This window comes from Ochlerotatus camptorhynchus, unplaced genomic scaffold (genome assembly GCF_037179485.1).
Source record: "Ochlerotatus camptorhynchus isolate MF236.1 unplaced genomic scaffold, CSIRO-AGI_Acam_v1.1 ptg000330l, whole genome shotgun sequence".
Classification (NCBI taxonomy): domain Eukaryota; kingdom Metazoa; phylum Arthropoda; class Insecta; order Diptera; family Culicidae; genus Ochlerotatus; species Ochlerotatus camptorhynchus.
The window spans coordinates 17,162,298-17,186,879 of record NW_027040818.1 but is presented as its reverse complement, the minus strand read 5'-3'; the positions used below and the strand labels follow the sequence as shown (position 1 = coordinate 17,186,879).

The 24,582-nt window shown below is 38.3% G+C and overlaps 1 protein-coding gene across 9 annotated transcripts in view; it reads right to left on the bottom strand.

The window, feature by feature from the left end:
• Nucleotides 1-24,582, bottom strand: part of CAP — a 401,038-nt gene that overhangs the window by 106,898 nt on the left and 269,558 nt on the right. For all 9 annotated transcript variants that reach the window (XM_065230341.1, XM_065230338.1, XM_065230337.1 and 6 more), the window contains 2 exons: nucleotides 13,976-14,102; nucleotides 13,789-13,909 (listed from right to left, as the gene is read on the bottom strand). In XM_065230341.1, the coding sequence (XP_065086413.1) occupies nucleotides 13,789-13,909; nucleotides 13,976-14,102 (248 nt within the window). The remainder of the gene's footprint in view (nucleotides 1-13,788; nucleotides 13,910-13,975; nucleotides 14,103-24,582) is intronic.

Sequence of the window (24,582 nt, the reverse complement as noted above, 5' to 3'; positions counted from 1 at the left end):
TATTAAGTTTATCCCTCTTTGAATCGTTTATCACTTGTCCCTCTTTGAATCATCTGACCTTTTGTCCATTCGACCTTTTGTCCATTCGAACTTTTGTCATTCGACGTTTTGTTCAATCGACCTTTTATCCATTCGACCTTTTGTCCATTCAACATTTAGTCCATTTGACCTTTAGTCCATTTGACCTTTAGCCCATTCGACCTTTGTTCAATTCGACCTTTAGTCCATTCTACCTTTAGTCCATTAGACCTTTAGTCTATTCGACCTTTAGTCCATTTGATCTTTAGTCAATTCGACCTTTAGTCCATTTTACCTTTAGTCCATTCGACCTTTAGTCCATTCGACCTTTAGTCCATTAGACCTTTAGTCCATTCGACCTTTAGTCCATTCGACCTTTATTCCATTCGACCTGTAGTCCATTCGATCTTTAGTCCATTCGACCTTTAGTCCGTTCGACCTTTAGTCCATTTGATTTTTAGTCCATTCGACCTTTAGTCCATTCGACCTTTAGTCCATTCGACCTTTAGTCCATTCGACCTTTAGTCCATTCGACCTTTAGTCCATTCGACCTTTAGTCCATTCGACCTTTAGTCCATTCGACCTTTAGTTCATTCGAAATTTAGTCCATTTGATCTTTTGTCCATTCGACCTTTAGTCCATTCGACCTTTAGTCCATTCGACGTTTTGTACATTCGGCCTTTTGTCCATTCTACCTTTAGTCCATTCGACCTTTAGTCCATTCGACCTTTAGTCCATTCGACCTTTAGCCCATTCAACCTTTATTCCATTCGACCTTTAGTCCATTCGACCTTTAGTCCATTCGACCTTTAGTCCATTCGACCTTTAGTCCATTCGACCTTTAGTCCATTCGACCTTTAGTCCATTCGACCTTTAGTCCATTCGACCTTTAGTCCATTCGACCTTTAGTTCATTCGAAATTTAGTCCATTTGATCTTTTGTCCATTCGACATTTTGTCCATTCGACCTTTGATTCACTCGAACTTTTGTCATTCGACCTTTTGTCATATAATTATTTTTCCCTACAGCTTTGTCTCAGACGTCACGTTGGACAGAAATGCTGTATTCGTTCTTATTTTTTAGTTTTTATTTTACAAGAACCAAAATGGCCAAACTTTAGCAAAAATGTAAATCAATATCCATAACAAACACTTACTTTCGACAAATTAACTTTGTATAACCCTCCGTTACTCGCGCTGTTGTGTTTTGTACAACACATATGAGTTTTCCATTGCCATTTTGTTGCTGAGTTACCAATCGATCTGAAACCAACGAGTATTCCGCAAAAAATTTGTTTTGATCTAAACAAGCTAAACTTTGATTACAGTAAACACAGTGGACAGTAGTTCAGAGTTTTCTCGCTTTGCGGTGCTACTATACATGTGAAACTCTTGCATATAAAATATCTGTAGTTGCTGACCAGATAGAGAGTAAATGTATTCGGGAAAGTTTTTTTTCAGGAAGTCAAGATCTTTTTTTTGGGTGACAATAGTTCAGAATTTTCTCACTTTGTGGCGCTAGTATATACGTGCCTTTCTCGCATATTCAATAGCTCGAGATATTGATCAGCTAGAAAGTTGCTGTCTTCGGCAAATTTGTTTAGGGGGTCAAGACTTTTTGGCTGGTCAACAGTAGTTAAGAATTTTCTCATCACGTGGCGTAAGTATACATGAACACTTCTCGCATATGCTATATCTCGAGATCCTGATCAGATAGAAAGTTACGGTCAACGACAAAGTTGTTCAGGAGGTCAAGGTCTTTTAGCTAGTGGACAGTAGTTCAGAATTTTCTCACTTCATGGTGCTAGTATACATGTGAAATTCTCGCATATAAAATATCTCAAGTTCTTGACCAGATAGAAAATTACTGTCGTCGGCAAAGTTGTTCAGGATATCACAAAACTTTTGCTCGTGGACAGTTGTTCAAAATTTTCTCACTGCGTAGCGCTAGTGAAATGTGAAATTCTCGCCTGTGATATATCTCGAGATCCTGACCAGATAGAAAGTTACTGCCTTGTTCAGGAGGTTAAAGCCTAGAGTATGTGAGAAAATTCTGAACTAATGTTGACCAGCCAAAAGGCCTTGGCCCCCTGAACAACTTTGCCGAAGACAGTAACATTCTATTTGGTCAGGATCTCGTGATATTTTCTATGTGAAAATTTCACGTGTATACAAGCGCCGCTTAGGAAATTCTCAACTACTGTACACCAAGCAATAGGTTTTGACCTCCTGAACAACTTTGTCCAAGACATTAACTTTCTATCTGGTCAGGATCTCAAAACAAACCAAATGCGAGAATTTCGCGTGTATACTAGCGCTACGTAGTGAGAAAATGTTTAACTACTGTCTACTAGCGAAATCTATCTGATTAGAATCTTTAGATATTTTACATGCAAGAATATGTGTACTAACGCCACGTAGTGTGAAAATTCTGAACTATTGTGCACCAAGCAATGAACAACTTTTTCGAAGACAGTAATTTTCCAACCGTTCAGAATCTCGAGCTATAGCATACGCGAGAATTGTACATGTTTACTAGCGCCACTTGGTGGGAAAATTCTGGGCTACTGTCCACCAGCCGAAAAGTCTTGGCCCCCTGAACAAGTTTGCTGAAAACAGTAACTTTCTATCTGCTCAGGATCTCAAGCTATTGTATATGCGAGAATTGAACGTATGTACTAGCGCCACGCAGTGAGAATTTTCTGAACTACTCCACCAACGAAAAGATTTCGACTTCCTAAAAAACTCAGTCGAAGACAGTAACTTTTTATCTGGTAAGGATCTAGAGATATTTTATATATGCGAGAATTTAACATGTATATCAGCGCCGTGAAGCGAGAAAACTCTGAACTACTGTCCACCAACGAAAAGGCCTTGACCTTCTGAACAACTTTGCCGGAGACAGTAACTTTCTATCTGATCAGGATCTCGAGATTTTCCATGTTGTAACCAATTAAGTCAAATCCCACGTAGTGCGGACACCGTTTATGCGGTTTCCATTCATATTTTCTCTATTATCCGCATTTTTTTTGGGGTTAACTGTGATAAAAGTTTAGCTTATTTCGTTAAAAACAAGTTTTTTAAGGAATACCCGTTAGTTTCATATCGATTGATAGCTCGGCTGCAAAATGGCAAAGGAAAACTCTCACTGTTGTACAAAGTACAACGCGCGAATACTCGTGTTACAAAAGTTGGCGCGAGTAACGGAGGGTTAATTGCAAATTAAGGTCATTGAGGACATCGATAACCGATGAATGGCTGAGTGCATCGAAAGAACCCAAAGAAAGGTTTTATAAGGGTTATGTAAATCATGATTTAGATTTTTTTTTTTTTTTTTTTCTTTATTTTAGAGATTTTTAGCCTGAGGCTAGTTCATCTCTTAAATGATTTAGACTTTTAGCATGTTTTAAAACCTCCATAACACTTGCAATGTTACTTGGGTAATGTTTTTAAGAAGATCGATTTTGATGCATTGACGTCTACATCGAACACTGGGCCAGGAATGCAATCTAGCGGAGCAAAATTAATAACTCCGAAACGAAGCATTTCCGTGACTTGGTGTCTGGGGCAAAGTATCTCATCATAATAAGGACCATCTATTGACATAAACAAATAGTTCAAAACTCTTCCGCAAAGATGGCGAACTTCTTTCTCTAACGTTTTCGAGACTTTATGTCTTGGGAAAAGTTGTTTATCTTGACAAAATAAACAACTCTTTTGAAGACATAATATTTCCACAGCCTACTGGTTTCGAGTTATATGGAGTTAAAGAAAAAAATGTTGAAAATATGGTTTTTTTTTCTTTGGGTTTTGGTTTTTTTGCTTACAACCATGTTATATTTTTTTCTTATCCATATACATTATATAAATAACTTTTGTGAAGAAACATACTGGTTTAAGCTTCAAATTTTAAAGATATTGTTGAAAAAACGAAAAAACAGCAATTTTTTAACTTAATTATCTTTCAAAGCGCAAAAAATCGCAACCTAAAATTTTCAGCAAAAATTAAGCAATATCAAGATGAGAGAGGTTTATTTTGTTGTATTTGAGATTTCTTCATTTTAGTGGAACATGTTTTTTTTCCTATAACTTTTTTTAATGCATTGAAATGGCGTTTTGATGGCTTGACGACCTTAACAAAGTTGTTTATCTTAATAAAATAAACAACTGTTCGGAAGACATCAAAACTCCACAGCCTACTGTTTTTGAGTTAAAATGAATTACAGAAAAATATGTGAAATAAGTGTTTTAATTTTATAAATATTGTTTAAAAGCATATTACAATAAAAACTCCTTTGCCTAAGGCATCAAGTTTTCAAAACGTCATTTCAATGCATTAAAAAAAAGTTATAGGAAAAAAACATGCTCCACTAAAATGAAGAAATTTCAAATACACCAAAATATACCTCTCTCAAATTTTGATATTTTGTTTATCGAGTATTGCTTAATTTTTGCTGAAAATTTTAGGTTGCGATTTTTTGCGCTTTGGAAGATAATAAATTTAAAAAATAGCTGTTTTTTCGTTTTTTTTTCTTCTACAATATCTTTAAAATTTGAAGCTTAAACCAGTATGTTTCTTCACAAAAGTAATTTATATAATGTATTTGCATAAGAGAAAAATATAACATGGTTGTAAGCAAAAAAACTGAAACACAAAGAAAAAAAGAACATATTTTCAACATTTTTTTCTTTAACTCCATATAACTCGGAACCAGTAGGCTGTGGAAATGTTGTGTCTTCAAAAGAGTTGTTTATTTTGTCAAGATAAACAACTTTGCCGAAGACATCAAGTCTCAAAAACGTCAGAGAAAGAATTTCGATTGTGGCGCCATCTTTGCGGAAGAGTTTTGAACTATTTGTTTATGTCAATAGATGGTCCTTATTATGATGAGATACTTTGCGCAAGACACCAAGTCGCGGAAATGCTTCGTTTCGGAGTTATTAATTTTGCTCCGCTAGATTGCATTCCTGGCCCAGTGTGCACTGGTGATACGCCGTGGAAATACACCCTCGGGATTTTCAGTTTGTTGTTCCGCTTTGGTTCTTCGTTTGCAAATTTTGTGAGAGTGGAATTACGCCAGGAGATTTTTTGGTCTTCTTTTTGTTCGCTGTTTACACGTGAAATATAAAGAACCTACGGATTCAGTACGTTTGGCATATTAAAACAATATAATTCGTAGTTCTGGTGCAATGCGTAACAAGCAGATACATTATAGAATTGAAAGTTGGAAATACGCCATGTAAGAAAAAACGTTTTTGACGATTTGAAGTGATATTTTCTTCTACTTGTTCGTGTTTATCGAGTAGTTTGTGAACTGTTCTTTCTATACATGGAAAAATATGGTTTATTTACCTTTTGGAGTTACGCCCTTTTCAAATGTTAGCCTAGAATTAAGGCTACCAGAAACTCCCTTTTCTGTTGGTCATAGGGGTTACTAGAACTTTAAATTAAAAATTAAACCACCGTCATCGGTTTGGTGAAGCTGCCAAAACTGAATAATAGGGATGGTCGGGTATGAAAATTTAGTTTTCTGAATACCCGTACCCGACCCGAACTCGTCAGGTACGGATACGGGTTGTTTTGGGTAACCCGTTCCTGATCATCTGCAGTTCAATGGACATATATACTTATTTTTAAGGTTTCTGTTTTTGCCAAGGCACATGATAGGGGAAATTGATGTAATGTCGGCCTAAATGCCCCTAATTTGGGCCCATACATAAATAGCGACCAAAAATATCCATTAGTACTGTCCCCATGACACGTTGATCTAGATAAAATTGATAAATAGCAGATTTTTAGCGATGGGCCCAATATTAGATCCATAGGCCAACATTAGAGCCATTTCCCCTATGTGTTATTTGTGGAAGAAACTCACCAAACAGTTTGTTTTGATGCTCAAAATCATTACTTTCTTAATTTTTTTAAAACTTTATTAGCGAGATTTTTTAGCTTATTAGCTAGTTCATCTCGTACTTTCTTAATTGGATAAGATGTAAGAAACATTCGTACCCGACCATTCCACGTTTGTTGTTAAACCGTATCCGATTCGAATCCGAAAATATACTCGTACCCAACCGGGTCGGGTTTCGGGTAAAAATGCCCGTACCTGACCAAGGGAAAAATCAGCTTTACTCAGGGCAAATAGTTTTGCAGTGAGTAAATTTGAGTAACTCTGAATTACTCAAATCTGATCAAAGTAGTATGAACCGGTGGAAACTAACTAATTTTAAATTGGCTCATTACTTGACTAGCCTATTGGTCCAAAGCAAATCAATTAACGAACCCCATTCTAGTTGACATTCTAGTACTACACTATGTTGGTTTTGATTCGCTTTGAAAGTTTCACAGATAAAATGAGGGGTTCGTGGATTTTCCTATGTTTCGAGGGGTGCATCGATCAGCTTGGGACCGAAGATAGTACCAGAGCTGAGTCAAAAAGTTGAGCACGTTTCTTCGGGACTTTCTGGTCTTAGAGTTACCTATATGCTAATACGCTTCGTTTGTCTCCAAATCAACATTGTATTCTACTGCTGCTTTGGATGAAAATAAATGATACAATATTCAGAAGCAATTTCGATAGTTTTGTTGAGGACATTGATATATTAAATTTACTTATAAGTCAATTTATTTACTTCATTGTTGTATTAACAAAATTCTCTATTTTTTTATTTTCTTCTATAATTCTTCCACATTCTTCCCTGGATTCTTCCTTTGATTTCCTTGTGAATCAATCCCTCTAAAGGAAACTAATTTCATAAATTGTTAATTCTGCTCTGGGTGGTAAACTTCTAGGAAGATCATGCATTTCGGGTGTAGGTTTTGGGTAGTTGGAACATCGATCGATTCTGCGATTTCACGAATTGAAATTCCATTTTTATTTGGTACTAGCTGAGTGTGCCCGGTCTTGCTCCAGATTCAATATTAGCTTGAGTTTATGCGCCGATTAAAAAAAAACATGCTATATTGAACGTAGTTCCCCTCTTATCTAAGGGGCTATACCCTCATCTCCTTATAGCACCACATGCCAAATTTGGTTCCATTTGCTTGATTAGTTCTTGAGTTATGCAGAAATTGCTGTTTCATTTGTATGGGAGCCCCCCCCCATACAGAGGGGGGAGGGGTCTCGAACCATCATAAGAACCTTTCCATAAGAACCTCTTGCCGTGAGCAAGAGCTGTCTTGCTCTTCTCTGTCTTGCTTGGCCATCTCTTCTGCATAGCCTATTTAATCCAGGATGATTTTTAATTACTGAAAAAACCACCTCAGGAAATAGTTCCGATACTATTCCGAAATTTTTTGATGGTGTTTTCGATAACAAATTCAAAATGGAGTTATCTGCAACAAGTCACATATACAGTAATACAATATTTTGGTTTAACTCCAATTTTGAAATGTGACATTTTGACAGCCACCATAGTAATACCAACCGGTGGAAACTAACGATTTTGAATTGGCCCGCTACTTGACTAGCCTATTGGTCCCAAGCAAATCGGTTAACGTATCCCATTCTAGTCGAAATTCTAGTACTACACAATGTTTGTTTTGATACGCTATGAAAAGTTGAGCACGTTTCTTTGGGACCTTCTGATCTTAGAGTTACCTCTATGGTGATACCGTAGAGGTAACTCTAAGACCAGCAGGTCACGAAGAATCGTGCTCAACTTTTTGGCTCAGCTCTAGTACTCTCTTTGGTCCCAAGCTAATCGATGCACCCTTCGAAACATAGGAAAATCTACGAACCCCTCATTTTATCTGTCAAACTTTCATAGCAAATCAAAACAAACATAGTGTAATTGTAGAATTTCCACTAGAATGGGGTACGTTAATCGATAAGCTTGGGACCAATAGGCTAGTCAAGTAGTGAGCCAATTTTAAAACGTTAGCTTCCACCGGTTGGTGATACGCCGATGCACGCCGATCCACGTTGCCGCCGCCGCCGCCGATGAAAGGACCGGCGCACAGGTCTAGTCCGACCTTTACTTTCATCACCGACAAACCGACATTACACTTAACTCTGACTTAATCGTAAACGACCGATTTAAATGTGCAGTGATCCGAACTGTCAAAACCATAGGATTTTTTGATCTAGATAAAAATAATTTTTCCAGAATAGATCAGACATGAACCAATTCATAACTTTTGCATGCGGGTTCATAGCTTAGCTACATATTTCCCGCGTACACGAAGCCAGATGTCAGTAGTGTGCTTTGGTCAGAAATTTTATTGTTTTTGCTATGGTCATTCACTAGGGGCATCCCACTCTTAACTATAGCTATAGTATCAATTAAGTATTTCCAAGTATCTGATAAGTATTTTTAAGTATTTCAAGACCAACAATTCAAATGGCCTTAACTCCATTTTGTAAACAAACCTTGTAAGGCTATTTTCTCGCGAACCGAAGTCCGCAAAGGCAAACCAACATCATGAACAGGTAGGTGAAATTCTCCTCTACCCGATTGTGGTTTATACCCTGGACAGACTATGGCTTATATCATGTAATATAGGCTGTCTTGCAATGAGCACTCATACATAGGATTTCCAGTGAAAACTAGATGTATGAGTGCTCATTGCAAGCTAGCCTATATTACATGATATAAGCCATAGTCTGTCCGGGGTATTAGGTTTGCAAATGTAGGTTTCGGTTCGCGAGAAAATGGCCTTACAAGGATTGTTTACAAAATGGTGTTAAGGCCATTTCATTTGTTGGTCTTGATTTTAAGTTTTGGATTTTTTTAATCATAGTGACCGGTTACTAATGTAGTTGTTTGTTGTTGTACATTCCGTTACGTTTAATCACGTACTAAAGCATAATAACGCTACTTTCAATCTGTTTTAAAATTAATGAAGTAGTGTAATCATGTGTATGAGTAAATATTTTAATTCTACTCATGAAATAGTTCATCAACAAACAGTTTTCTTTCAGCGAGCTAGTGAAATATTTATGATTTCGAACTGGCTGTTCAGTACGATATCAAACTTTTGAGTTCTATTGCTTAGCTGAAAGCTAATGATGCCGTTGTCGTCCAGACTCGTAACCAGATTTCAGTCTGACCCGCATGCTGCATGAGTATGAAATTCTTGGCTTTAAGAAGGTAAAGGATGCTAGGACTACGCTGGTTATTTGCCAGAGAACAATAGCAATACAATGAAGTGTAACTACCAGCAAGTCGTTGGGTTGGTTTACTAGAAATTGAACTGATTGCAATTGTCACTGATGGTCGTATAGTGCCACCTTTTGATAAACTTACATCGGAAAAATGAGTTACGACGGACTGGTGAGTAAGTTGAGTGAGTATCCTGATAGTAACCGAAAGCTTTATGTGGAATCAACATGAATTTCTCACTTTTAGGCTTCGAAACCAAAATTATTTCAAACCATTGTTATACCAAATATAACGATTTAGTTCAAAAACGTTACTTATTTGCTCCCATTTCATGTAAAATAATTCTAAGTTAAAATATATGAATTTATTTCAAACAATTCCCCAAACAAATGCCAAAATATTCTCCGAAATATCTCCATATTTATGTTTTAATACGTAACAACCGTTTCTGATGAATTATAGAATCAATTAGATATAAACTAATAAGCCTTAGGCATCGAAGGTTTCAAATCCGAGGAAATGGGATTAACTTCTACAATAAACTCAATCTAGTAGATGTGGCTTGCCGGATGTTATAAGTGCGGATGGTGCGGAAAGCTTTCACAACTTCTTATTCAGCTTCAATCAGCGTAAATGCCTGAAGCTATCGTCCGTTGGATCAAGATCCTATTGGACGAAAAAAAAATTTGTATGGCGAGATGGTTTTGGGATGTAAAACAAATGTTTAGAGGATTTACTTCCACATGCAGCTTTTGCCACAGTAACTTTCCAAATAGTTCCTTATTCTCTCTTTGAATGACTGGTGAATCGGTTTGGCAATGTAATATTCCTTGAATCAAAATGGTCGCCTGCTCGATTCCTACAAAAAAGGAATACATTAAAAAATAATAGTTGATTTTTCTAAATACGCATACACAAAATCCCAGATGACAGGGGGTAAATAATAGAATGAAATCTCGATGAACATTTCAAATGGTCCTATCTGCTTTGATCGATTCTCTTCATCGACTTTTTCTTTCGTCAATAACTCAGCTGCAAAACCTTTCACTGTTGTATTTGACGTTTTGGACGCTAGATAAGAACCTCCTTTATCAAACTATGTGGTAGAATTAGCGCGAAATCTGTTTGCATAGCAGTGGTTATGAAAAGAGAAAGTCGATGAAGAGAATCGATCAAAGCAGATAGGACCATTTGAAATGTTCATCGAGAAATCTGTCTAGCAACGGTAATAACAAACTAGCCTAAATATTTCTGAAGTATTTTTAAGTATATTCAGGTATGTTAGGTATCAGTAAGAGCTTTCTGAGTATAATGCGAGAAATATAAAGTTTAGAGTGGGATGCCCCTAGGTCATTCATGTCGGTTTGTCGGTGCTTTCATCTCCTCCATCTATCGTATAAAATGACCACTTTAAGTCTGTTATTTGAAACTTAGCATCTTCAGCTTTGTAAATCGTTGACTACATAGCAGAAGTAATACAAACAAAATAGTTAAAGTTATGAAGTTGTTGAGAAGGTTCCTTAGCATACTTAAATATATTCTAATCTAATTTTTAAGAATTGCTTGATATCTGATACTAGGATTTCAAAATTCCCTGAACACTCCAGATTTTTCCAGAAGGTTGCCAGGATTTCCATGATTTACAAAGTTTTTCAAGGTAGTAGACACCCTGTCATTGGTTAACGGTGCAAGCAAGAATATGCTCGGCAAATGAGAACGACCCAAATTTGAGTTTAGTTCACTCATAATCGCCAAAAGTGCAGGAACTCAGCGATGAGCTAATTTGCCTCATGATTTCATGCGGAAAACCCTAAAAAATCTGCCGGAAAATGAGAAAATTGTCGAAAATTTTACTTAGTCTAGGAGAAGTACCAGTAGACTAAGTGAATCCAATCTACACTTTTCTCATATTCGGAAAGTTTTTCCTTGACAAACCTGGAAAAACCTTGAAAAACATGATGCAAATTTACTCATCACTGAGTACCTGCACTTTTTGTGATTTGTGAGTTAACTAAACTCAAATTTGGGTCGTTCTCTTTCGCCGTGTGAGCTTAGTGGAAGTGTGACCGAGTTGGGATCGATGAAACTGAAATAAGGTAGTATGAAGATAGTTGGTGATCCCAACTAAAGTGCAGCATCAATATGACAGCAAATCAAAATCAAATTTTGATATCAACATCAAACCACAGACGAACAGACGTAACACTTCTTTGTGTATCTTCGTTCACGCATTTAACGGTTGATTTGAATATTATCAGTTCCGTGAACTACTCGCCGCAGCGCTGGCATCGGAACACTTTTACGTTTCTATACATTCTATAGAACTGGCTCTCCTACTATCCCCTATAAATGTATCGGAAACTAGTGGGACTGTCTGTGCAAACAGAAACAGGCCTGCTAGTGGAAGAAGGTCGTTATGCTATACGGTCTAGCATAGGCCTACGGCCAGGTTTCAGTAGGTACACACTCGCTTAACGGCAGATTGGTTTACACTGGTCGACCAGGGTGTGTGCTGATAAATTTCAAAATTACAATTAGATCATTATTTCATACATCAGCTTGAATTACGGTGATCGATATTAATTTTTTTTTTCGCTGTGCACTACACCACCGGAGCCAGCAAAGTTCAACATTCCATCGTTGCTTATGCCTTTGTTGTCGTTTGGAACCAGTTTTGCGAGGTAGGCGACGATTGTGCCTATTTCTCGCGTAACTTTTGAAAAGGGCCTATTTATAGCCTGAACAATACGTAAAGAGCAAATTGAAACATTGAACGTCGCGTGAAAGTGGAACTTAATGAAGGCCTAAGTACTTTTTCGTAGTTTTTAGTTTTCGGATTTGAAAGATCGTCGGTTACAGTGGCCTGCGTACTGATCAGAAAAACGCGGTCCCAGGTCCTTACATATCAAAGAGATTTACATGGTAAAATCGCTTCTGTATCGTGTATTTTGCGAAACTCGTTGTTGTCGTTGGTTCCGGGTTTCAATGGATACAAAAATTTGAGCAACGGTGTGAAGTGATATGAGGGGCTCGGTGACCTTAGAGCAACCGTTTTTGCTTACTGAGCAGAACATCATGAGTCTAATCTCAGGCCCATCCACATTCAAGATTCGTCAATCGTTTTATTTGTTAATATGACTACATGGTAATAACAGCAACTCGGTGATTAAAAAGGTGCTCGTTTGCCTAGTGGCAAACGTTTTTGCTTACTGAGCAGAAGACCGTGGGTTTAGTCCCAAGCTCCTTCGCGTTATATGATCGTTAGGACATCAATTCAGCTTATCGTTTACCAAAACGAACCCTGCTGCAAACCCAACCCTATTACCCAATATCCCAGTGATTCCTCGTGGAAGTGCAGAGGTGTTCTCGGCTTCCATCAAAGCGAGTGTCACGTCAACACATTCCTACCCCTTCCTTTCTTGAGCTGTGTTCGGGCGCGGTCGGCGCTGGTATTGCCTAATTTTAGATCACCAGTTTTTACACATTGAAGATGATTGCTAGTCCCAAGCATCGTCTATTGGTTCTCTGTGTAATTACAGCTAATCTCGTAATAACAGAGTAGCAACCGTTGGCGGTCAATCAAGCTCAAGCTCTATACATTCTATAGAACTTTTATGCAATATTGTTTGCGAGTTAGCGAGCAAGCTTCTTTGCCGCGAGAAGCCCGAGAGATGTCGTTCCTAAGGTACTATGTTTTGAGATACTATGTTTTCAAGAAAAACTTTTTCAAATTGTTACGTCTGTTTGTCTGTGATCAAACTGCAATCATAATTTGATTTCAGTTTACGCGGTTACATATTTGAATCAAATTATGTTTTAATTTTGCTCTACATCTTCAAAAATATATTGATGTAGTTTCGTCACCGACAAACCGACATGAATGGTCATACAAAGTATCATCAAATTTCTGATCAAAGCACAAAACTGACATCTGCCGCCGTGTTCGCGAAAAATGTGTATCCTAGCCACGAACACACATACTAAATGTATGAGTTGGTTCGTGTCTAATCTATTCCGAGCAATTTATTTTTATCTAGATAACAAATTTCTATGGTTTTGACAGATGGGATCTCTGCACATTTGAATCTGCCGTTATGGATTCTCGATCAAGAGTTAAGTTTTAGTTTCATGTCGGGTTGTCGGTGGTTTCGTTTTTATTGCTTTAGTAGTCGTTTTGTTATCAACAGGAAAAATGTACATCAAATTGAGTTTTCAGTTTACTCTCTCTCTTTTCAATGTGATGTCACAGGAAGATTTTTTCGCTCTTAATTTTGATATTTTCACCGTTAAAACGACTAAAACGTTATCTTAAGCAATCATTATCAACGACATCACAACATCAAATTTAGTTTTGAATTTGATGTCAGACTTTGCTCGGGATATAAGAGGTTCATCGTTGAGCGTAAAAACGACCCGAAACAATTATCTGCCTTATTGCAATAACAACACAAAATTCCAAATTAAAAATGATATTTACAAGCTTGTCCTTCGGAATAGCGCCGTTTTCCAGAAAAACCAGCTCTGTTATTAGTCAAAGACAACATCTAACCAGTTCAGTTTGCTATATATAGAAATTTTTTTAGGTGCTGCAGCTGCCCCTGAGTAAAATCGGTTAGCAATTGCTGAATGCTATGCCTGCGCGATAGAACCTCGTAAACCATCATACCTCTTTGGATTCCTTCTCCGAGATGGACGACCGTCCGGGAGTGTAGTTCTCGATCCGGCCCGGTTGATTCCGGTACTGCTGCGTTCCGGACCTGATGGCCGATCCCTGAAGCGTGTTGAATCTAAAATTGAAGTGGGAAGTTATTGAAAGTGTGTAATTTTTACAAACAGAAGCAGACAAGACATACTTGGAGTAGTTGTTGGGATTCAACGGCGTTCGTCTCCGATCGAGGGTACTGTACTTGATTGTGTAATCGGAGTCGTAGTTTGGCTCCGGTTCCGATTGGTAGCCGCTGGTTTTGTACGGGAAGTTTCCTGATTGAGGGGGAGAAATTTTGGATTAATATTTTTTGTGAAACATTCGGGAAGGGATCGCTTCCTTCACCATTTCCGTGCATGCGGGTGCGTGATTATGTGTGATTAATGTGAACAAACACAAATGCCTCTAGGTAGGTATGTACATCATGCAAATATTTTTTTTTTAAATGTGAATAATTGTGAGATTGTGATTTGCTGTTTCCGTTTTAATTTGTAAGAAAGTATTTAAATGTATGTGTGTCTTATTTGTCACTAGAGCACGACGCGCAAATCAAGATTAATGAACCTGCTGCAAATACTGAGTGACATCCGGAAACTTCAACCTGATGACGGGATGATTGAATTTCTACTTCCCATATCTGCTGAAAGCGAGGTTAGATATAAATTGAGTTTCACCATCTTTTCCACAACGAAGTGATGAAGCTGGATGATGGCACGTGGTGGGGATGCTGATTTGTTGTTTACAATCTCATTCCGTTGTATCGATACATATCTTCATCGGGTGCACTGCTAAATTGGATTCCCCAGCGGGTTGGATGAAATGTAAATGGTTCTTTGAATAACGTTTACGGTTTCGGCTGTTGTTCGTTATCTTAAAATTGTTTTTTTTAGGAAGGTTCCATGCCAGGACCAAAACGTAGGTGATGGGCAAATAGTAATCGACACTATCCTAATTCGGCTGCATGCCGAAAAAAAAAAAACCTATTCCAAGATCTTCAAATAACAGACGCATGAATCGTATGCAACATGTGTGCTAGAATTGCTGTCATTAGCTGACGAGCGAATGCGATTTCGTTGAAATATCTCGTAATATGATTGCCCACATTGATGGGTTGAAAATTTATGAATTTCCTCGTGGATAAAATTGATTTTCTACGTCGTATTCTGTAATCCCTAGCTTGCAATGACCGAATGACAACTAGAAACGAGTGGAGCTACCGGTCCGAGTCGCAGGACCCTGATTATGGCACTCAAATTGCATCGGATTTGATTCCATCCAGCACAATTCCAATTGCTGCTGCAGTTGCAATTGGATTTCTCCTGTGCAACGAAAGAACGATGATGGGGACGGAAAATCAAATTCGTTGACCCGGCCAAGAGAGTCAAATCATTGGCTCTTGTCGACATCTTCGTCCCCACTGCGAGCGAAGACAGAAAGTGGACCTGAGCGGACAATCAGATGGACTGAGATTGACTTTCCGAGTCGGGGTATGTACGGTTTCGTTACTCAAGCGAAGCTCGCTTGATACCTGCTAAAATATTCCGATCCAATTTCACCACCAGCATCCTGCAGCTCCTGAATTAATGACCAATTTCCAGCAATCTTCCGCCGATCTCTAATTAGAAATCGATCCCCGGTTGTAGACACCCTCAACGCGACTCTCCCGGTCCGTCTATTCAAACACTTCCGCGCTCTGCAATAACTTCGAGCGTAAATAGACGGGCGGAAAAGCCGGAAGCGAGTAATTAGATTCACTACTTCCGTTTCGGTCATTTCCGGATAATGACAGCGGCGGTGGAGAATCGTCGAGAGGAAATCGATACCGACAATCTTGGCTTCGTCTCGATTGATTGCGCTGCTGCTGCTGCTGCTGAAAAGGATTTTCGCTGGATGGGTTGGGAGGGGATACGCGTGAATCAGTACATGAATTGTTCTCGTAGAAATGCAATCTGCATCCTATTAGCGACTGGGAAGGATTGTTTTACGAAGAGTAGCGGGATTTGTGGAGAAGGAGAGGAAACACTGATTGAGTGCAATTTTGCAAAGTAGCACCGTCGTCGTCGTCGTTGTCGTGGGTCGGTGTTGGTTGAACGTTGCTGTGTTCCGCAATTGTGGAAAGACACTTGTTCTACTGTGAAAATGCTTTAATTTCATTGATCTTGGATTGGGTTTCTTGAATTTTCAATCATTAGGTTATGTTGAATTCTAGTTTTTGCGTGCCCTGAATTGTTGGGGCATTCAAAATTTCAATTGGAGCTGTTTCATGCGTGAAGTCGCAATAGTGTCCAATGTTTGTGCTCTAGGAAATTTTAAGTTGTAGTGCATGTCTGTCACCAAGACAGCCATTTATGGACTCTGTATTTTTTTATTATATTTATGGAAATTGACGGCTTCTTTGATTACTTTACTAAACAGGGGGTAGGCAAATTAAATCTTTGAGTGCTAATGTTTGGTATGAGGATGCACCATGTTTCAAAATCTATCGTTTCTGGAAAATATCTCATGGGGTTTTAGGAGATAAAATCTTTTCTGGGGATCCTGGAGAATCCTTTCCTACCATTCTTAAAGAATCTCATCTCTGATTCTTGTCAATTCCTTCTGATATTGGTGGAGAACCGTGTTAGGTTATTATTTACAAAAATCTCAACAGCTGGAAGTTCTGTAAAACTTTGACCTTCATTGTATAGCCCATTATCCACAAAAATATGTTCAAAACTCGGTCAAGCTTATTCAAATGGTCAAATCTTGGTATTGTAGGGGAGTGTTAGTATTGTTTTTAGCTTTAAAACAATCAAACAGAGCTGCCCAAATCTTACCAAGCAGTTCAGTTGATGAGGTTTTGGAGAAAAAATACAGAAGTCGGCGATAATTTCTAAGTGTGAATGTCTGCTGGGAATGTTGAAAAATATTTTTTTGTTTTCCTAGTGAAGAAGTGAGATTCTTGAAGATATTTTCATAGTTTGTTGGACCCTCAAAGAATGTTGGAGAATCTTTCGTGGGAAACTTATTCGGACTATTTGGGAATCTCTTTCAGAAGTGTTTGAGAACCCCTTCTAGGATTTTTGAAAAATCCTTTTCTGGTTTACTGGAATCGACCCATCAATTCATGGTAGGATCCAGGTGTGGGTGCTGCCTGTCTGGCGTCAGTAGCATTGGTACTCACTCAGTACGTTAAATATGATCGGCGGAAAACAAATCATGGAAAAAAAATGTTGGCAGCTCGCTCCCATAAAAAATCCCACTGAGGGTCGGTAAGATGGAGAGTTTTGCTAATGTAATAGCACTTATTTAAAATAGTTCCATTGTACCAAATGCCTTTACAGAGATTGTATGCCTCAGAAAATCCCAACGGCACCGACTATAGGAGTATTTTTAAAAATTTTGGAATTTCCCATTATTCGTAGATACTTCCTTAAATTAATGGAAGTGCTCTGAAGTTTCTTGATCTCGCTCAAAGTTCTCGGAAGTTTCCGCAAGATAGGGAAACTGGCAAAAATCTCTAAAATTCTTTAAAATTCGATGAATTTCCCTGAAGATATCGGAAAATTATGGAAATACTCTTGTTTTTTTCTGAAATTAATTAGACTGCCTGAAGTTCCCATAATTTTGCTGAAGTTTTCGGAACTTCCCATAGAATGTTGCTGCATTTTTGCGATGGTCATGAACCATCCCTGAAGATTCTGCAATTTTCCTGATACTCTCGGGATTTTGCTAACGTTTTCGGAACTTCTTTAAACGATCTATAATTTAATTATCATGGATCATGGAGCTTTCCAGAAGTTCTCGCAATCATCCAGAAGTGCTTAAACATCCGTTAAGTTTGCTGGACTTCCATGAAGTTCCTGAAATGTTTCTAAAGTTTCTGAACTTCTTTGGAGTTTTCTGGACGTCCCTGAAATTTCCAGAATTTCTTACAAGAGTGCCTGTTGAAAATTTGGATCCGAAGAAATAGCATTTGGGAATATAGGCCCTTGCCGATACAGGAGCGTATGAGACTTCATGTGACCACTAAAATCATAAAAAGGGGGAAAACCTTTTTCATTTCACATGTGTAGGCGGATATTTAAAAGAAAAATATAAGATTTTGAGCCTCTGAAAAATTGTAAGATTCTTGAACCAGAGTAGATTTTTTGTTTCGAAGGAATTTTGAGAAGATTCCAGATTTTAGAATGAATGTCAGGGATATTACAGAGAGAGAAAATGAAAAGGAGTTTTAGAAAGACCTTTTAGAGATTTTAGACCTCTACTGCAAGTCACTTGTGTGAGATAAGATTCAGAGTAGAAATTTTAAGTAGATCTGTGGGCAATTCCATGTCGATTGTGAAGATCCCAGGATGCGTGAAAAATGCCAAAGGTATCGAATTTTGAGGGTACAATTCCAAAGGAATTCTGAAAATAATTTAAGGAAATTCCAAGTGCATCACGAAACGAATTTCTGGAGAATTTTAAGGCAATTTCTAAGTAAAATTTTAGAAAAATGTAGAGAAGAAGTCCTTGAGATAATTCTTAACAAAATTTTTAAGTGAAATCTGAGGTGAATTGCTTGCGTTAGAAAGCTCGAAAGATATCTAATGATGAATTTCATACTTTTTTGGGATTGATCTGCAGAGAATTTTTAGACTGTTGTAATTACATGTGGTAGGGAGCCCCAGAGAGAATCTCAAACTTCTTTTAGAATAAATCTGGAATAATCTCTATGAAGGAAAATGAATCCAGAGGAAATGCTTCAATATTCTAATAAGATCCTGCAAAGGGTTAATAAAAACGCTTGCCAAATCGGGTTCTTCGTCATTTACTTTCGAGCAACGGACGGATAAGCGTCGAATACGACGTATGAGTGAAACAGCACGCATCGCATCAATACGAAAACGACGACGAGGAAGGAAAGGCTTCCCTAAATAGGCAGCATGACTGGGTCGCCGTTTTCCGGTCGGCATCGACTTGCACTGGTGTGAAAGAATCATCTAGCGCTAGTTGTTCTTTCACAACAATCCAATTCAATGCTGGTCGGAGCACGTCTTGGTCTGGTGTCGGTGTGAACGCTGCCATGTACTTGCAACTACGAACGAAAAGCACTCCAAAAGGGATGAGCCTTATGAGCTATTCTGCAAGTATAAAACAGACTGTAATTCAGTGAACATGATCAGCTGCAATTCAATCAGCTGTGGAAAAACCCACAAAGTGGGCGTGGACATCGGAATGAAAAGCATCACCAACGGCAACGACATCCTTCGAACGTTACACAGCTGAGTTTGACTACAATAATCACCTGCGGAATGCTGCTGCCTGGAAAACCAACTGAGCACGCTGTCTCTGGAGATACCCAAGCACACCAGTTTGTTCGCTTTGATCCAAAATGGCAGTTTCATTTGCGACGGAGATGGTCACTACAACTGTGGTAGGACTCTGAAGGACGCGGACATCGGAGGCTCTCTGAGTAGCTTCACCATCTTCCGGACGTTCCACTGCAGTCGTTCGGTTAGGCTGATTACAACATTGATCACCTGCAAAATTTCAACCGCTGTGCAATGGTGTAAGCACGGCATCCCAAAAGTACCAGCATGTACATCTCTTGGATCCCAAATAGCCTTTTTCAGTGCCACTATATTTCTACGCTATAGAACTTCTTTTAAGATCTCTAGATGGTGGGTAAAACAGGTTCACAAAATTTAAATATTTTTGAACCATGGAGAGAAATAACAGCAAAGAAGCAGTGTTCAGAAAATCACTATCAGCTTTGGGTCATTGAGTCTCCGTGAGAGGATTAACTTACGTAAATCATCCAGCTCTAAGCCTTCCCGCAGACGTCAATTGGTAGCACGTTTATGCATTTCGTGTTAGTTCTCCGTCCACTGAATCAAATACAACAGCAATATCTACAAATAGCGCTAAAATAAAAGGAGCGTTAAAAGGCAACAGCGATTAGTACCTATTCGTTCCGTACCCTCCAACTCCAACAACCCTTTCGATGGACACCATGAAAAAACAAAAACAACGGCCTTTTTCAGGGTCACTATTCGAAAAACAAATGGCCCTTTTCAGGGCCACCAATTCAAATACAGAAGGAGTTAAGATAATAGATTTTCGAATAATTAAAAGAACTAAGAGCAACCACGTTTGTTACGACCACTCACGGCTTTTGGGCTACATATTCCAGATCTTAGATGTAAAGTATTCATCACCTATTTCTCTTACCATCAGCCTATACTTACTGATATAGGAAAGTTATAATATCATCATTCAGAATTTAATGTCACAAACAAACTTTTATAATTACAGATATCAATAATCATTATTTTTCATCAGCTACACAGTAGCCGTCCCAAACGATCAAAAGGAAACCAGAAAAAAAAAAACAAATAACGGCCCTTCTCAGGAAACGGAAAGAGCTAAGATAATAGATTATCGATCAATTAAAAGAACTAAAGGCTCAACATATTTATTCAGTCCACTAGCGGTCCTACGTCAAGCTTCCGTTCGTGCCCCTAGGCATAGACCCTTCTAGCAAGCCGTTCTATAGCATAATGTTCAATGTAGAAGGGGCTACATATTCTATATATATATTTTGCATGATTCTACGAAAGATGATAATTTTTTTTTATTATGGTTGTCCTCCAAATTGGAGAATATGATCATTATACCCCTTCATTTTGTTCAATATTGAAAGTACCGTCTTCTGATAAGGTAATACAACTGCCTGTTGCGTTATCATAAAATGCAACCCTCACTCTCAGTGTTCACTCGGCTGTCGACAGAAGCAGACCACTCTCAATTTGTGTCATGCGATCGTCTGTGTGCTCGGCAGTAACCATTTTTTGGTTCTCCTCATTGTTCTTCATCAGCAATTCTTTCAGTCGATGCGTCGTCGACTTTGGAAAGCAACCGTTTCGTGATGAGTGTGTGAGTGCTGACCACATTTTTCGTCCATTGCTGCAATGGAAGCGCTCTGATCCCCGTTGGCGAATCTGCCATGCAATGAAGCCACTGGAAGCGGCTCCCGTTCTGGTGGAGGAGGCTTATTGAATAGTGGAAGATAAAATGTTTATTGTGTTGTACCTTTTGACTTTAGTTTTAAGATGTATTGTATAGTGAACAAGAATCCTCGGCTCTGTAAAGCTTATTTGGTTGAGCTTTATCAAATAAATTAATGAATAAAACAAACAATCACTCTCTTCTTTACACCTGAGACCTAATTTAAAACTAATGATGGAGCAACTGAAAAAAATTAACATATTTTTGGGAATTGTTTTATCTCACAACAGTCATCATGGTGGAGAGGTTCTCTTGCTTTAGAGAAACATTTTTTATTAAACAATTAAAAAAAACTCTTCAGAAATCAAGAGTTAAGGTGGAGAACTTGTTTATATTTCGTCATACATTCTTATTTCGGATACATTGGACATTAATTTTTAATGAGGCCAAGTTTGACTAAGTATGCAACACACAATATGTACATAGGACCGATATGACAGGTTATGAAAAAGGCACAAGAAGTTCACTAAACAGCTTAGCGTAGTTTACGTCAACCATGCGGTCGTGCCTGGTACACAGCCCCACCAATTTTTCGATGGGGTGACTCTAGTGAAAATGTTGGGAAGATGTTCTTTTGCTGTTGTTAGATGCACTCGCGATGAGTAGTTGAAAAGAAGATTGATGAAAATTCTGTAGATTTCCTTAAAAATGATGGAACGCGATGTAAGAAGATGGATTTAGATGCATAAAAAAATGGTAGCGTGAGATTTTCTGGCATATTAGGATTGAGATCCCCCTAGAAGTTTATTAAATAATTTAAGACGATGAATTCCAACTATTGCAAATTTGCTGTGCTGATTAACAATGTTGCTGTCTTCAGAAAAGTTGTGAATTATGGTGACATTGAAAACCTTGTAGAACATGTCGAATCGATTAGTTAAGATTTATGATGCAAAATAGTCGAAAAACTGATTTTAGGGTAGTCCAGACCATAATCTAGTTATATCTCGCTAGACTTATAATGTAGAAACATAAAGTCTCCAGCGAAGTTAAATTAAATTCATAGTTCTACAACTTTACAGAAGACATAATCCTATATTTTTGTAATTACAAAAAAAGTAAATTTTTCTAAGTGTAATACCACCTTAATAAAATAGTAAAGGTGACATTTCAGGCAACTTTTTCTAAGACACCTAACCGCTAAAACTTCGAGAAAGGTGAGAAATGAGTTTTGATAGCCTTTTTTCAGATTGGTCTCACTGTGTGTTGGCGTAAATAACTGCGTCGATTGAAATATTTTGAAATTCAATTCGTGAAAACATTTTAAAATCATGAATTCGAAATATACTATTGCGGCACTCCCTGTATCATGTACAAGTGTTATATTTTACACCACACGATAAATTGCCATGATTTTTCTAAGTCATGGAGATGCCTGATAATTTGTCAACAAATAAGATTATTTTGTTGTATTCAGGCAGAGCTCTCTAAAATTTAATTTTCATAATTGATGGAGTTACTGCCCGAGATGGATGAAGAGCTATAGTAAAATGAATTGGCATTGAAGGCAGGCATGTAAAATCATTTACATTCATTTCATGCAATCATTTACATTCATTTGCCTCTAACTTTTTTCTTCAACAGCAAACCGCAAAATGATGCATAGAGCTTTAGCAGGTTTTGTTATTAGCTACAAATTTTGTCCGTAACTCAAATCTGTGTCTCTTATGCATCACGAATTAGAGCGGGCAGAACTTGTTACTGTTTTTTAGTGAATGTAAAATACATTCACTGAAAAACAGTAGTGGCTTCTGTTCGCTCTGGTTCGTCATACATAAGAGATTCGGATTTCAGTTGTTGACAAAATTTGTAGGTAATAACAAAACCTACAAAAGCTTCATACATCATTTTGCGGAATTCTGTTGGTGAAAAAATTTAAGAGCAAATTAATGTAAATGAATGAACGAAATGAATGCAAATGATTTTCCATGCCTGATTGGAGGTATTGCATAAGCAAGAAAAATGCGGGGCATATCACAGCAATGATTTTTGAAATCTTGGATAAATGATTTATGAAAATAATTTTGCCTTCTTTTGCGCTGCTATTTTTTTCTCAAATTCTCCGGAAAATACAGATGTCAGATTTTGAAGATACAGCAACTTTGAAAATTTTGACCTTATGAGGTCACCGGTTTTGACTACTCCAAATGTATTACAAGCCATGTTCCTGTCTTGGGCATAGTTCTGGATAAAGCTGGAATTAGGGCGTAACAGCTTTTGTAAACATTGACTTCTTTCGATAATTTCTAGAAAGTCTAGGCTCGCCAATGCAAATCAACATCACCATCGGGTAGGGGAAGACTTCCTTGTGGGCGTGCCTTGGATTCCTAGAAATCACCTAGAGAAGTCATTGTTTACAAATGCTGTTACGCACTAATCCCAGCTCAATCTAGAGTTGCTCAGATGGACTATACCTATTCAAATGTAACAGTTCAGTTCAGAATCACTCACCAGGTGGCGCTACCCAAGTAACCATAGGCACGTTATTTCACCTTTTTGGCTATGAAGACTGACTAAAAGTAAATTGGTACTTACAAAAAGTCCAGTAATTCGTGATTCAATAAGTTTAAAAAGTTCATTAATGGTTGCATTACAGTACTTTTATTAAAACTTCAAAGTTACAGCACTAGATGGTTACATTTCTCCAGTTCGAACGAAATCCCGAACCTTCCTCTTGATGTACCCCATCAGCGCCTTTTGAAACTGCCCAATATTTCTCGATTGGTCGAAATTCCAGGCAATTCGGAGGATTCATTAGCTTGGAGACAAAATCGATCTTGTCGGCAGCATACCACGCCAGAACCACCTTGGAGTAGTGGCAGCTGGCCAAATTGGGCCAAAAGATGACTTTGCCCCTATGCTTGCGGATGAACGGCAATATTTACTCGCTTCTTCAGACATTCTTCGATGTAAACTTGGGATGTCATCGTCGAGGATGTGAAGAATGGTTTCGTTTTCAGGCCACAACTGCAAATCGCTTGCCAAATCATGGCCTTCTTCACGAGCTTGTCGGCAAACACGAACTTGAATCTTCCCGGCACATCCCCACGTCTAGTCGCGATGTAAAACTTTTGACCGGGAAGCTGCCTAAAATCGAGTTTGACGTATGTTTCGTCAAAAGACGGTCGTACAAGATCCTTGCAATTCTGCTTCATGTGCCGGTTCGGATGTTTACTGGCTTTGTACGACTTGTATCCTTCCCTGGCAAGGATGTTCCGCACCGTTTTAAAGTTGGCGTTGTACCTTCTGGTCACATCTCGGATCCAAAGACCGGAATTGGTTTTAACCCACCTCAACACCTTGCTGCGCAGCTGACGATCTTGGTTTCAGTTTTTTCGTTGGTCCACTGATTCATTTCCACACGTAGAGTTACCTTGTAGGTTCGACAAACTGTTGTTTTCGGCATCTTCAGCACTTTAGCCAGCTTGGAACCGGACCACTCCGGATTTTTCAGGTGTTTGTGCACAATATTTTTTCTTCTTCCGAGTTGCATTTGACGTTATTTCTGAACGCGATCGACTACTTTGATCAAACTTGCACCAGTTGTTCTCTATAGAAGTGTAAACAAACCACTGTCAAAGATTTTCGATCCCCAACACTAGAGGCGTGCTAGTGGCGCGCGAGGGGCGTACCAATTTACTTTTAGTCAGCCTTTATACAGCTGAAAACGGCTATTCCAGTTTTGGTAAGTTCTGATGAGGCCCGTATACATATAGCCAAAAA